Here is a 14,091-nt window from a genome sequence, read left to right on the forward strand (position 1 = left end):
TTTTTTTATAACTGGAAAGAAAAAATTTATATACATTCATACCGTCATACATATGTACTGTGCTGGGTTTCACTTTTGGGTACGAATTTGCCTTAACTCAAGCGTTACGCCCCCCCCCCCCTTCCTTCTCTCTCTTCTCGCGAGTAGACGGCCGTCAACACCGCCCATCGCCACCGCTGGTCGCCATCGTCTATCCGTTACCCTGCCTCGGGTGATAAGCTCGGCCCTCCTTGGGGTCGCTTTCGCTCTCTCTCGAGCTCGAAGGTGAGCTTTTATATATATATATATATATATATATATATATATATTCACTAAATATCTCTCATTTGGATTGTAGGTTATCCGATTAAATTTTGTGTTTTTTTTTGTTTTTTTGAACTCATTCTTGGATGGTTTTCTCTTTTTATGTTTCTTAATTTGGGATTTTGAGCGATTCTGAAGGGTTATGCTGGATTGTTGGATTTATGTTTATAATATACTTCAAAACTATGATATTTTTAAGCGCCATTTTGAAGTATTTTTTGTATACTCCAAAATGCTCCATTTGCTGAATTTTTTTGATGCTGTGGTACGTTAAGTAGCAATCAATTCTGCTTTAATTCGTGTTATGTCCGATATGAGTTGGTATTTTATTGCTTGTTTCTTGAGAAAAAATTAGGCAAGCTCATCACTTCATTAAAAGAAAAAAGAAAGAAGGGAATAAAATACATTAAGAGACAGAAGAAAAGGGGAGAGGAAGTGGATAGGATGAAAGAGGCAAGGAAGAAGAAGGAAAGATAAGAGAGCAATTCTTTCTAACCAGATTGTACGGTGACCAAGAGCAGAAAGTGAGTCCCAGCCAAACAACCAGTCTTCTGTGAGTGCTGATTTTCTCCAAGTAGTCCAGAAGTCAAAAAATATCATCAAGAAGAAAATGAATGTCCAATTTCCTTAGGAATTAAATCAGATGGATTTGGTCCACAAGCAGATTAGAAAAGAAAATTTGGTTTCTTGATGAGAGTTGCAAAGAACGAAAACTGATGAGCAGACAAATTCCTTTTGCAAAGTTTTGAGCCATGAGGGTGTGTTATCTTATGCAGTAGCCATATAAAACTTTTAGCGACAGCTGAAAGAATACCTCCATTATTTTAGAACTGTGTAGCAAATGCAGGAGAACAACCCAAATTTACTCCATCCCTAGCTAATCACATCACTCTGAGTTCTGAATTCAGCATTCCAGTTATTGTTTTCAGGAGAAATCCAGTCATCTGCCATCTTGATTTATTTCCTAACAGTCAAATCAAAGAGTTAAGGAAATAAGCAATTTAATCGTAACTCTTCTAACCAAGTGTTTGAAGAAGGTTTATACTCTTACAATCACTCCAAATGAACCTTCCGCCAACCTTGAAAATATTTTGGACCTTCAATATACTTTTCCAGATTAGGGAGGCAATTATTAAATATAAGTTTAATTTGAAAAGTGATATCCATTGCTTTGTATATATTTTTAATTTGAAGAGTGAGATATGCAAGACTAGTAATGTTGCTTGACAACAGAAACACAAGGCCTATTATTATCACTGAAGAACTTCCTTTCCATTTAACCAGCAAAGTCATCTACAGTTGCAGGTCTTTGATCCCTAAGTAACCAGATTTATTCTTAAAAACCTCTTCCTAATTCAATAAAAAAGCTCCACCATTATTCTTTTATTTTCCTTTCTAAAGGAAAGCTCTTATGAGCTAATCTATTTTGTTAGTTACTCATTTAGGTAGTTTCACAGCTGTCATCCAGATGGTAGATATAGGGGATGATAATGCATTAACTAAATTAAACTGGTCTTCCATAGATAAAGTTTGCCTTTCCAAATTGCAAGCTATTTATATGTCTTGTTTGTCAATCTTATCAATTTGGAAAGGTCCCTTCTTCTTAACTCAGAAAGCTAAATACCGGATAAAACATAAGAGCTTCCAGACTACCCAAAATGCTTCTAGCCGAGCGACCCCTTCCTTCTTGAGACCCCAAATACATAAATTCACTTTTTTCAAAATTGATCTGACCTGTTTGGAGTTACCGACTATGTGGAAAACTCTAACCCTAACCCTAGTGGAGCAAGAGAGAGAGAGAGAAAAATGTCGGGGAGGTGGGCCGATCACCAGCCGGGGGGAGGGGGGCCGATCACCAGCTAGGGGGAGGGGGTGGTTTATAAACAAACCAGGATTTGAACCGTGGTGAGAGGACTTTAATCTAGCAGCGGGAGTTTGGCCTATTTACCGAGCTGACAAGGTGAACCATCCGGTTCTCTGTTGGTTTGGTTTGGTACACCCGGAACTAGGCAATTTAGGACCATACGGCTAGGTGTGATTAAAACAATCATATGCATGAAGGGTTTTCCATATTCCTCCATTTATACCCGTTGGCTCCAAACCTTTAACGAACCATTTTTCATCAGCTTTTTCATAAACTCTTCCTAATATTCCACCCAGAAGGACGGAGGTGTACATTGAAAGAGGACCACCTTGCTTTAGTCCTCTTTTACTAAAACTTCACTTGCCAAATTTTCCCATTCAAAAGTTAACTGATCTGCTAGTTGAAAGACAAACTCTAGACCAGTTGCACAAATTATCCACAGAACCTCTATCCTTTAGAGGGTCCAACGAGAAAATTCCAATTAACTCTATTATAGGCTTTCCTGAAATGAATTATACAGAGGATCCCATTGGTTTTCTTTCCAATTCACTCTATTATTTTACATAGGCTTTCCAATTAACTCTGTTACATGCAGACACCAAATTTGGATCTTCAGACTCAATAGGTTCAGCATACTAGTGATAAACAGCCTTCTTTGGATCGCTATCCACTGGTGTTAGCTGGAGATTGAATGGAATATATTGTATCTTTTCCTTTTTCTGTTTCTAGCACAAGTGTGGAAAAAAATTCAATATTCTTGTTCCCAGACTTTAACCTATTGATTCAAGCTTTTTGCTTTCATGATAATTCTTCTTTAACAATGATCTCATTCAATTCCACTTTCAATCAACATCTGCCTTACCTTGACTCCTGTTCTATATCAAGCCCTTTTCAATTTTTTTAACAAGACTTTTTAATCAATATGATGTCATCCTGATCTACTTTTATTCCAACATCTAAGCTTTTGTGATGGATTTGAAACTTACGCTTACCAAAAATGTGATTTGAAACTTACCCACCAAATTATCTTCTGTATCTGAATTAGTAGGCATAGTGAAGTTCCTGTGGCATGATATCATTGAACCTAACCGCAGTTGCTGGTATTACCAAGTTTCTCATTTGGAATTTGATGATGCTGAGCTCACCAGCCAATACCCATATTTCTGACCAATTTGATCTGCTTGCTGTTAATTCTGACCAAAATTATTCCCTGTAAGCGAAACATCTGTTAGCAGCCAACTGAATCCAACCGAACTGTCAAGGAGTAAGCACCTGAAAAGAAAAGATAGCCATCTAAAATCTGACTCCCAACATGTGTAAACCACCACCTGAAAGAACGGCATTTAAAGAATGCCAAAAATCAAAAGCTACAGCACAAATAGAGGTCAACATGCTGCTATTTACATTGTCTAATTCAGTCTCTTGTGTGCAGAAAACTTGACATCTAGTGGACTTCACTGTTCTTTGTTTAGCTACCTGTCTTAATAATTAAATAAATAAATAAAACCTTGAAACCCCTTGGAGCTCAAATTTGATGGTACAGGAGGATGCAATAATTTGCTTTGTTGTTATCCGTTGATAATTGTGATCTTTCTTTGATATTTCTTGCTCTTCCTTTTTGCTCTTTTTTTGTCAATCACATAAATGGAGTCGCTGTTAATCCTGCTATTTTTCTAGTAGTAGTTTGAAATTGTTGGATAGTTTTGCTTTGTGTTGAAAATATAAACTGCTGATTTGTTGGATTTGTGAATCTTTCATCTTATTTCTTAACTTTTTAAAGATGTTCTTTTCTAGGTGATCTATTTAATGGCATGATATATATAGCTAAGAGGTTATTTTCATGGAGGTGTTGTAATATGTGAAAGCATAAATGAGGATTTCTGATTGGGTGGTAAGCAAGGTACTTATGCAGGATGCTATTAGTAATGTGGAGTATATGTCTCAGAACAATCACAAGCATATGAACTACTGTTGAGAAATCATAGATTTCCTGAGAGCCATTTTTTCATGAATTTCCTGTTGACAAAGATAACCCATAAAGTCACTCTTTCACTCCTTTGCTTCTATTAAATAAGTTGGTGCGCTTAATTTCTTGAAACTAAGATAAACAATGTGAACATGCATTCCTTTAGTGCTATGTGGTTATCATAAATTATTGCAACTAGAGTTATACTGTTGCATTAAGTATGGATCAAAATATTGAATACTGCAGAGGGCATGTAGCATGAAATGGGCATGACAGAGATTGGAATAGTTAGTTGGATCTCTGGTAATGTAACCCAAAGTGGATAAACTTAGGGAGTGACATCAATATTGTGCTTTGTTTTTACAAAATTATTTGTTGTTCATATTTTGTTGCCACATGGAAGCGTAATGAGTATTTTCTTCTTTCTCTTTTTTTTGGGAGGGGGGGGGGGGTGCTTTAGGGCCACTATGAAATGTCAGTTTCATTTGATGCTAGAGAGTCTTGGGCAAATTGGTGTAAGAAATTTGTACCTATAGTAATGTTTTTTGAGGCAAAGGTGGTGATGCTTTGTTAGTCAGAGGAGATTAGTTCATCAAAACCAAGGAATGCTGAACCGGCCTGTACCGGCCGGTTCAGCCCGTACTGAATCGGTACCGGCTTTGACCGGTCCGGTTCAGTGTTAAAAACCGGTACCGGCTCGTACCGGTCGGTACCGGCTCGTGCCGTACTGGCCCATATTGGTTTCCAATTTTTTTTGGAGCTTTTGAATGCGTAAACCAAGCCGAACCAGTGGTACCGATTTGGCATCGGTCCGTACCGGTCCAAACCAGTACCGGCGCCCACCGATACGTCGGTACGGCGGACCTTGATCAAAACAAATTCTTTCTATTAAGTATGGTAGCCTGAAGCAAAATAGCAACTTGGGAGGCATAAACAGGTTATTTGGGTCCAAGTTTTGTCCGTGTTCATAAGGGAGTCGGCATCTAGTGGAAAAGGTGTGGTTTATGGTTAGGACAGTACATATCCAATATTTGCTTGACTTTCGTTTAGAGAATTTTCATGTACTAGACTTTGTCAGGTAATATTTTAAGCTTCTTTAATAAAATGTGTTTGGTCCATATATACATGAAAATGAGTAGGAAAAGGTTGAGTGCCTTACTTTGGATTCTTTTTGAGTCAAACATGGACAAATCATTTGTCATTGTATAGTTAAAAAAGAACTCAGTTTGTATGATTAGTAGAGATGAAGGAACAATATGATCTGCAAAATCATGGGTTGTGCTATTTTCTCGGTTCTTTTATGGTCATATTTTTTTCCAAGGTCCAAAGTAAGAATTTGTAGTTTTCAAGTTATTAGGAGCAATCAAACTCGAGCATTTTTTGCCTCAATTGACAATTTTTTGTGTATGCCCTTCATTTCCTGTCAGATGAGATCATATAAAGGTGGTTTGGTTGTTAAATGGTAGCACCAAGCCAACAAAGTTGATATTTACTTCAAATTTCTAAACAGAGACTGTGTAAACTTGAACATTACCACTTCCAAGTTGAAGAAACACCTTTTCCGGTAGCTAAGAACAGATACGTGGGAATGGGTCAAAGGACCCTAATAAGTTCAACATGAAGGTTTTAAAGATGACAAATATGGGAGTTTGTACGTGGATATGGATGACACCACTAACCTGATAACCTTTCATGATCATATGAATTGGGGAGGATACCCAACCTTGATTATAAGGAGGTTGGGGGATGAGGCATGGAGGTTAAAGGTGGCCCTTCATGTGGGCACAAGGTGTAACAGTAGAGGTGATGATTGATGAGATTCAATGTGAGCCTTCAATGAGTAGAAATAGCAGGATGGCATTGGGAGTAGGTGATATCAAATTTACATGATGCTAGGTAATTGCCTGTCCTTCGTTACCTGTCTTCTTTTGACTGTCGTGCATGTTTCCTTTTCCGATATCTGTCTTTATTGTGGTGTGGGCATGAGACTTCCAGCTTTAAGGTTGTCTGTTATATTTTCATCTTTGGGGTGATCATGCTGTTGTAATTAGGACATTTTTCTGTCAAATTTGTAAGCTAGGGAATATAGGATGTATTCATCAAGAAATTATTTAAACCATCCAGACTTTTCCCAACTATTTTGGGGTCATCATCAACAAACTTTTTGATTCTTTTTTTAAAAAGAAATGTTTCGAAACTGTTCTGAAAGTAGCAACCGCCAAACTTGCATAAACAGGTTTTGCTTGGATGACTCTTAATGTTAATATGATTGGGATTTTGGAAGACTCCAGCTTATCATGTTGGGAGACTCTTCTTTTGTGCATGATTAACCATCAGCATTCTTCTGAGTGTTTTATTCTTTGCTCCTGTTAACTGAAAAGGAGGAAAAAGAGTGGCCATGTTTTGTTTTCCTGTACCTTATATTGATCATAATTGTTTAACCTGTTATTGATGAAAATAGTATTAGTTTTACATTTATGGAGAGCCTGTAGTTTGTCAGTGAAAAGGTTTCATGTAGCCAACCCCCAACTAGTTTGGGATTAAGGCTTAGTTGAGTTGAGATGAGTTGTAGTTTATCAGTAATTTTTGCAGTATATAGGGTGAAAAAAGAGCTCTTTCTAGTCCTCATCATTTCTTCATTCTCACCCAATGTTCTTGAATTATATTCATTATCATATACAGCAACATAGCTATATAATTTTTTTTCATGAGAAGTTTTTGTCGTTAATGGTAATCCCTCACTGTAATTGTCAAAAGTTTCATTGGTCATCCAATATTGACAAATACAACTCTTCCTTTATGTATTGACACCCATTCTGTGCTGAATATGGAAGTAATTAACTGTTAAACAACCAGATGCTAGCTAAAGGAAGAAAAACTGCTGGGAGGGGTGAAGAGATGGCTGGACATTATGCTTTTGGTCCTCTTGAAGATGATGTGATAATTAAACATAGGCTTCTGACTCGCACCACAACTACCAGGGGTGAACCACCACTAAAGAAGCTTCAAAAGAAGTTTGTCTCCTTTGCACTTGAGATCGAGAAGGATGCAGATAATCCAAGTGACTGTGAGAGATTGTATAAGGCTTTCCTACAAGAAATAACTACTTTCGAGCTCCCACTTCTTAAAAGCAGAGCAGTGGTTGATGCGAACATCCGAGAGAAAGAGAGCTTCAATGAGCTGCAAGAAGAAATCCAACGCCAAATCTTACATGCTCAGGCTGATATCGAGCACTTAAAGAAACAGCTCGAGGAGAGCAAGATCGAGAGGCAGCACAAGGAGGAGTGTGAGGCCATCAGGAAGCTGATTGCTTTGCAGCCCCCAAGGTCAGAAACCCAGAAAAGTATCTCAGATCTTGAGAAGGAAATTGCTACTTTGGAGGCAGAGAATGCTGCATGTGTGAGGACATTGGATCTCCGCAAGAAACAATTCTCTCTTTTGCTGCACGTGGTGAGCTAGTGTTCAATGTTTTATTTAACCTTGTTTACTTATTGAAGCTTCTAGTCTCAATAGATGGAACGATATAAGATGAATGTGGCAATATCTCTAATATTAGAAAAAATTCTGAAATTGTTTGCAAATTTTTCATTTGGCTGAATAATTCTTCAAGCCATTCTTAAGCAACTGAATTGTTAACACATTGCTTACAACTTATTCACAAGACAACCCTGGACTATATGTTGTTGGTGGTGGTGCTCTCGTCAGTTTTTTGTTCCTTTTTTTTGCACCAAGAATGATGTTCTTGTCAGTTGCTATTACCTCTCATTTGCCTGTTTTCATGTGGATATACATCCAAATTCTCTCTGAACTTTTAGCAAATTTTCCTATTTTCTCTCAAGCAAAATTATCTCAAAACACCAAATTTGTGACCATGATGTGAAATTATTGAAACCTATAAAACCGGCTTTTTTAATCATGGGAAGTCCTGCTGATGTTGCTTGAATGATGATGACTACTGCTTTATTTCTTTCTTTTCTACAGGTTGATGAATTGCAGAATACCGTTGAGGATGAACAGAAGAGCCTGGCAGATGAGCTCCGAGCTATCATGGAAGAGCAGAAGATTAGCATTGAAGATGGTAGTGGTGGTGGCTCTGAGTCCATGGCTGTAGACTAACTAGTGATGTGCTATGTTGCTTTATGTGGGAACTCCCATTGTGCAACCCTTGTTATTTACTCAAACTCCATGTGTGCAATTTCGTGACTTAAATTTGTTGTTTGAGGAAAGAATTATTAATCAAAGAAAATATTCTTAATCACTGAGGTGTTGAAGCTCTACTTTTAGTTTCAGAAGAGAGTAGGAAAATTGTCATGTTTTCTTTCCGCTTGAATGGAAATATAGAACTTGGGACATGAAATTAACCTTGGCTGCTCTCGATAATTTTTTTTTTTTTTATTATTATTATTATAGTAGTGCTGTTTTTCCATTTCCCATTAAGGCTATTGACTATTGATGATCGCAGGGCCTATTTTTCCAGTGGAATGAGGGAGTGGTTGCTCATTTCTCTTTACATTATTATGCAGATATAATGTTGTTTGCATACTTATAACATATTTTATCAAGATCAACCTTACTTTTATCTGGGGAAAGAGTAATCTATCAATTTCTTAAATCTTAAATATATATACTGCGATTTTCTAAATATGTTCTGATATTTACTAGTAGAAAAGTTTGTATGATGTGTAAATCTGCTGCCTAAAATTTTAAGCCACCATTTAAACATGCATCTCTTTCTAGGTCGTGTGAATCAACCCATTGGATCTTGATCTGAATTCACCATGATTGATTAATCAGATGATAGTTGCAGTTGAATGAGCTTGCCTGCAAACAAATATTTGTTTGATATTTGATTTCCAGTATTGAGTAAAAAAACCAGCGATCTGTTTAACAAGTGAAATCCAAATCATTGGGATAGTGTTTGATTGCTTGAGTTAAAAAAGGGCCACCGAGGGAGGTGTTGGAAGACTTTGTACTCCGAGCCTTTTTTTTTTTTTTTTTTGGGTAAGCTGGATACATCGTACCATTCTAGCATGACTAAATTTAAAAAAATTTAAAAAAAAAAGATGATGAAGAAGTGAGTTTTTTTCTTTTCTTTAAGGCACATATTTTCAGTGAAACAATGCAACTATTTTTTTTTTTTTGATTTTCTTTTTCTCCTGTGAGAATAGGAGAGAGGAGACCCGTCTGTTATTTAATCAATGTCAGAGTACCTTCCTCTTATTATAATTATGACTTTTTTTTTACTTTTACTGTTGTAAATATGATATATTATATATTTATTTTTTAAAAATTATTATTTGCGTGCACGTGTATATATATATATATATTGCCCTAATCTTCTTTTTTTTTTTGTGTAATGACACCCTTCCGTAAGATATTTGAATAAGGATGTAAAAATATAATTGGCTTAAGTATGAAAAGATATTATTACCTTTTATGTTAACAATCTTTCCTTTTTTTTAAGCCATCTGGCTTCTAATCCATACTAAATAAATCTTTGGCTTCCATACATTAGGCAAGAAAAAGCTTTAAGGTGCTTGTTTATGCGCGCAGAAGGTTCTTTGGGTTTTACTTGGGGCTTGGTTACCTCAATTGGTTTAATTTCAAAGAAATGTACTGAGCTTAGATCCTCTCCAGTCCATGATTGAACCCAAGAGATAAATATCGAGCATCGCTATATATATGTATCTCTGAACATTGCCATTAAAACATTGCTCAATGGCAATGATTGCATGAGACCCTACCGTATACAAAATCAAACCATGGCACGATAGACGGATGGTCATAATTGGATCTCACTAGTTCAGCAGTGGACTATAGACGATCCCAACGGCTAGTTTATACGATGTACGGTAGACAATTGCTTGCGTATAAGAATTTTTCATCCCTCAAAGTCACCTACCCTCATGCCACGGTGGCAGGAGATATCCCCGGCGCTGCATGACATCACTCGGCTACGCCGTATCTGGTGCCGTATCTGTTTTTTTTTATGGTTAATAAAGCTAGGAAAAAAAAGCTGACAAAAAAAGGTCAAGAATATTCGTCTGATTCATTTAGAGAAAATCTCCAAAATGATATGCTATAAAAGAGACCATCCAAGAAGAAGAAGGAGGAGCGTCCATTCACGGAGGAAAATTTTACGGTCGGAATTGACTGGCGAAAAGTTGAAGAGAAGAATTTTGAAACGGCTCTTTAGAGTGAGAAACTCTGAGGAGAGGAGAGAGAAAAGCTAACGGTCTTCTTCGCCGGCGGTGCTCGGCGGCGGAAGAAGAGTTCTGTTGCAACCTGGTGCTCGGCTCATCCCGGGATCCCAGGTTTTGTCTAACACCCAGTGAGAAGGGCGCTGTTTCTTTCCTTTTTGCAGGGCATCCCGATGGACCAGGCAAAGGGGAAGCTGCCGATGGTGGGGTCGTCTGGCTCGGTCGGGGATCGGGCATCTGGGACGATGGCGGTGGAAGCAAACAAAGACTCGACGATGCAGACTGCGGCGCCGCGGTCGAGGTCGTGGGTGGAGGTCGTAGCTCAAGACAAAGGTACGTCTAAGGGAACTAAAGGGGATAGATCTGGTGGCCGGGGGCGACCGGGGCCCTGGGTCACCCACCGGATGACGGAGGCGGAGGTGGCTCGGGTGAGCCAGCACTTCCCGTTGGTCACCGAGCTCCCGGAGGAGCCCATTGAGGCTGCCCGCCGGGAGTGGGAGGGCCTAGCTTTGGTCGGTCGGAGTCTCGGCCGGCGGGTGCCGGTCGAGTGGGTGGCCAAGGACGTGGCCGCCCGGTTGAAGAAAACAGGGGAGGTGGTGGGGGTCTCCCTCGCTGAAGATCATTTTGCGTTGCGGTTCCGGTCGCCGGAGGTCCGGGACCGAGCTCTGTTGGAGGGCCCCTGGGTGGTGGCGGCCAACTTTTGGCTATGGAGTCGTGGGCGCCGGACTTTCTACCCAGGGAGACCCCTGTGAAGTCCGTGGTGGTCTGGCTCCGGCTACCTGGGCTCCCCCCGGAGTATTGGTCGCCCTCGACCATTATGGACATCGCCGCCAAGGCAGGGAGGCCCATGGCCTTTGACGGTGTCACAGAGGGGCGGCGAGCCATGGGTTTCGCTAGGGTTAAGGTGGCTATCGACGCCTCCGAACCCCTCCTCCCAGGGATTCGGATACAGGGAAGGTCGAAGACCATTTGGCAGCCCTTTGTCTTCGAAAGCATTTCGAACCTGTGCGTCCGGTGTGGTAGAATCGGGCACCTCGAGCCGGCGTGCCGGTTTGGGGCTCCGACTCCGACCGGAGCTAGTTCATCGGGGGATGAGGGTTCGGGCCTGATCTATGGCCCGTGGTTGGTCACATCCCGCGCCCGGCAGCCACGGGAGAAGGGTCCGCCGGAGCGGGGGAAGGTGACCGAGCCTTCTGCGGGGTCCCCCTTGCCTCGACCTACTCCGCCGAGTCCCCCCTCCTCGACCAGCCCTCCGGTGTCCCCGCCGGATCTTGAGGGCTGGCAAAAGCCTACGAAGGTGGCCCGCCGCCACTCCCCGCCGGTGGTGGCGGCCCGGGGCACCGGCGGACAAGAGGAGAGCTCCCGAGTTGATATGGCCGGTGATTCGATCGCGGGACGAGTCGACTCGGTGCCCACGGCTAACAGGACCGGGTTGCCGGGGACTCGGGCCGGTCTGTCGGATCAGGCCGGGCCGTGTTCTGGGTCGATGGGCCAGCCCGTGCTTCAGCCCAAGAAACGGAACAGGAACTCTGGGCTTCTGGAGGTGGGCCGTTCCTTGGGCCGAGGTCGGGCGGGCCACGGAGGAGGCTTGGCCGGGCTAGCGACTCGCGGGGCACGTGTGCCCCGCGTGTTTCACGCGGTGAACCGCGCGACGAGCCCCCTGGCCCGTCGCGCGGAGGCCTACGCGTGGCCCAGCTTGGCTGGGCCTCGCGCGGATGACCGTGGGAAGGCCCCTGTGGGCGGGGGCCTTCCACTGTTCACGGCCCAAACGGGCCTTATGGGGTCCGACTCAGGGCCCAACCCACTAGCCCAGGCTGCGGGGCCCAGTGCCTGCGAGTTCCACTTCGGGGCTCAGGCCCCGGGGCAGGACCCGCCGTCTGTCTGCCTCGCCTCTCTAGGTTCTCTAGAGGTGGCTGTGGGACAGGGAGATGGTGCCTCGGGCAGGTCAGATCTGGGTGACGCGACTAGGACGAGTGGGGTTCCCGTCTGCGACGACTGCCCTATGAGCGACTCCTTGGTGGGGCGGGATACGTCGGCACCTGTGGAGTCGATGGGGCGGGATACGCTTGCACTGGTGGAGCCAGGGGTAGGGGACCCGAGTGGTCATGAGGGGGCTACTCGCACGACCGTGGATCACTCGACTGTCGTTCAACGGGTGAAGGCGGCTGTGTTGCGAGTCGTGTCCGGGACTAGTACGGATGTGGGTCAGCAGGTTGATCCTGATCGTGAGGTGGAGATAGACCCTATGGCCCAGAGGGTCGATGAGCCTGTGGCCGACCTCTCGGACTTTTCCCCATGAGGATTCTTGCGTGGAATTGTAGAGGGGCGGCTAAGCCGGCCTTTATGTCATCCTTTAGGCGGCTGGTCCAGATCCATAGTCCGGAGATCTGCCTACTTTATGAAACACGACTCTCCGGTAGAGGACTCAGTCATGTCTTACGACGGTTAGAGGTTGACTGGGAGTCGTATGCAGTAGACTCCCAGGGGTTGTCGGGGGGCATTGTGGCTCTGTGGAAGCGGGGTGTGGCTACGATTGACGTATTCCACAACTGCTCCCAACAGGTCATCATGACCATCTCGGAACCTAACGCTGCTCCGTGGGTCTTGTGCGGAGTGTATGCTAGCACTAACCATCGAACCAGGAGGGTTCTGTGGGACGAGCTCACCCACCTAATTGCTCTGGGCCTTCCGTCTGTGATGGTGGGTGACTTCAATTGTATCTTGGAGGAGAGTGAGAAACGAGGAGGCAGGGCCTTCACTGACTCTGTGGATAGGAGGGAGTTCCGCGATTTCCTCTCGCGGAACGGCCTAGTAGATCTGGGTTTCTCAGGTCCGCGCTTCACTTGGTGTAACAACCAATCCGGACGAGCTAGGGTGTGGGAGCGACTGGACCGGGTTGTTGCTTCTACTGACTGGCTCATCAGATTCCCGTCCTATAGGGTCAGCCATCTTACTCGGATTGCTTCGGATCATTGTCCTTTGCTGCTCTCGACGGCATCAGGCTCAAGTCATCGTAGCCCATTCCGTTTCGAGAAAGTTTGGCTATCCTTTCCTCAATCCTGGGACATCGTCCGGGGAGCTTGGGGTCTGCCGGTCCACGGCGACGCCATGCAGAGGGTTTCACGAAAACTGGAATTGACCAAGCGACGGCTACGCCGCTGGAATCGGGAGGTCGTAGGTGATATTTTTAGGAAGCTGGAAGATGTGGAGGGTGCGATTGCTGACCTCCAAAGTAGGGAGGATCAGGTGGGCGTGCTCCCAGAGGCTGATATGGTGAGCCTCCGGGGACTACTCGCCACCCACCACTCGATCCTACGGCAACATGAGATTTTCTGGAGACAGAAATCCAGAATTCAGTGGGTCAGAGAGGGTGACCGGAACACTAGTTTTTTTCACCGATCGACGGTTATTAGGAGGCAGAGGAACACTATTCGTTCCTTGTGGGATGAGCGGGGTCATTGGGTGGACGATGATTCGGCGATTAGCCACATCCTACTCGAGTTCTTTTGCTCCCGTTGGACGGAGGATAGTGGGTCGGACGTTGCCGGCCTGCTCCCGAGAGCTGAATCCCAAATCGAAGTGGCTGCGAATGTGTTGCGAGTCGTGTCCGGGACTAGTACGGATGTGGGTCAGCAGGTTGATCCTGATCGTGAGGTGGAGATAGACCCTATGGCCCAGAGGGTCGATGAGCCTGTGGCCGACCTCTCGGACTTTTCCCCATGAGGATTCTTGCGTGGAATTGTAGAGGGGCGGCTAAG

At 43.5% G+C, this 14,091-nt stretch overlaps 2 protein-coding genes across 3 annotated transcripts; both read left to right on the forward strand.

The window, feature by feature from the left end:
- Positions 1-116: 116 nt before the first annotated feature.
- Positions 117-8,391, forward strand: LOC103722737 (THO complex subunit 7A-like). 2 transcript variants are annotated; one of them, XM_026810623.2, is made up of 3 exons: positions 117-264; positions 6,968-7,583; positions 8,115-8,391. In XM_026810623.2, exons 2-3 carry the CDS (start codon positions 6,990-6,992, stop codon positions 8,247-8,249), a joined length of 729 nt encoding a protein of 242 aa, XP_026666424.1. In that variant the 5' UTR covers positions 117-264; positions 6,968-6,989; the 3' UTR covers positions 8,250-8,391. The 2 variants fall into 2 exon arrangements, with proteins under 2 accessions (XP_026666424.1, XP_008811626.1); XM_008813404.4 differs by having other exon boundaries at positions 6,990-7,583.
- Positions 8,392-12,628: 4,237 nt separating this feature from the next.
- LOC120111709 lies at positions 12,629-14,056 on the forward strand. Its single transcript, XM_039129568.1, has one exon. The coding sequence runs from the start codon at positions 12,629-12,631 to the stop codon at positions 14,054-14,056; it is 1,428 nt and encodes a 475-aa protein (XP_038985496.1).
- The last annotated feature ends 35 nt before the right edge of the window (positions 14,057-14,091 follow it).

Source organism: Phoenix dactylifera, chromosome 8 (genome assembly GCF_009389715.1).
Source record: "Phoenix dactylifera cultivar Barhee BC4 chromosome 8, palm_55x_up_171113_PBpolish2nd_filt_p, whole genome shotgun sequence".
Taxonomy (NCBI): domain Eukaryota; kingdom Viridiplantae; phylum Streptophyta; class Magnoliopsida; order Arecales; family Arecaceae; genus Phoenix; species Phoenix dactylifera.

Bases quoted from the DNA above. Each gene is read 5' to 3' on its own strand.
- LOC103722737 (XM_026810623.2), top strand. From the start codon at position 6,990: ATGCTAGCTAAAGGAAGAAAAACTGCTGGGAGGGGTGAAGAGATGGCT. The intron at 7,584-8,114 runs GTGAGCTAGTGT...TCTTTTCTACAG, and splicing joins TCTCTCTTTTGCTGCACGTG to GTTGATGAATTGCAGAATAC.
- LOC120111709 (XM_039129568.1), top strand. From the start codon at position 12,629: ATGAGGATTCTTGCGTGGAATTGTAGAGGGGCGGCTAAGCCGGCCTTT.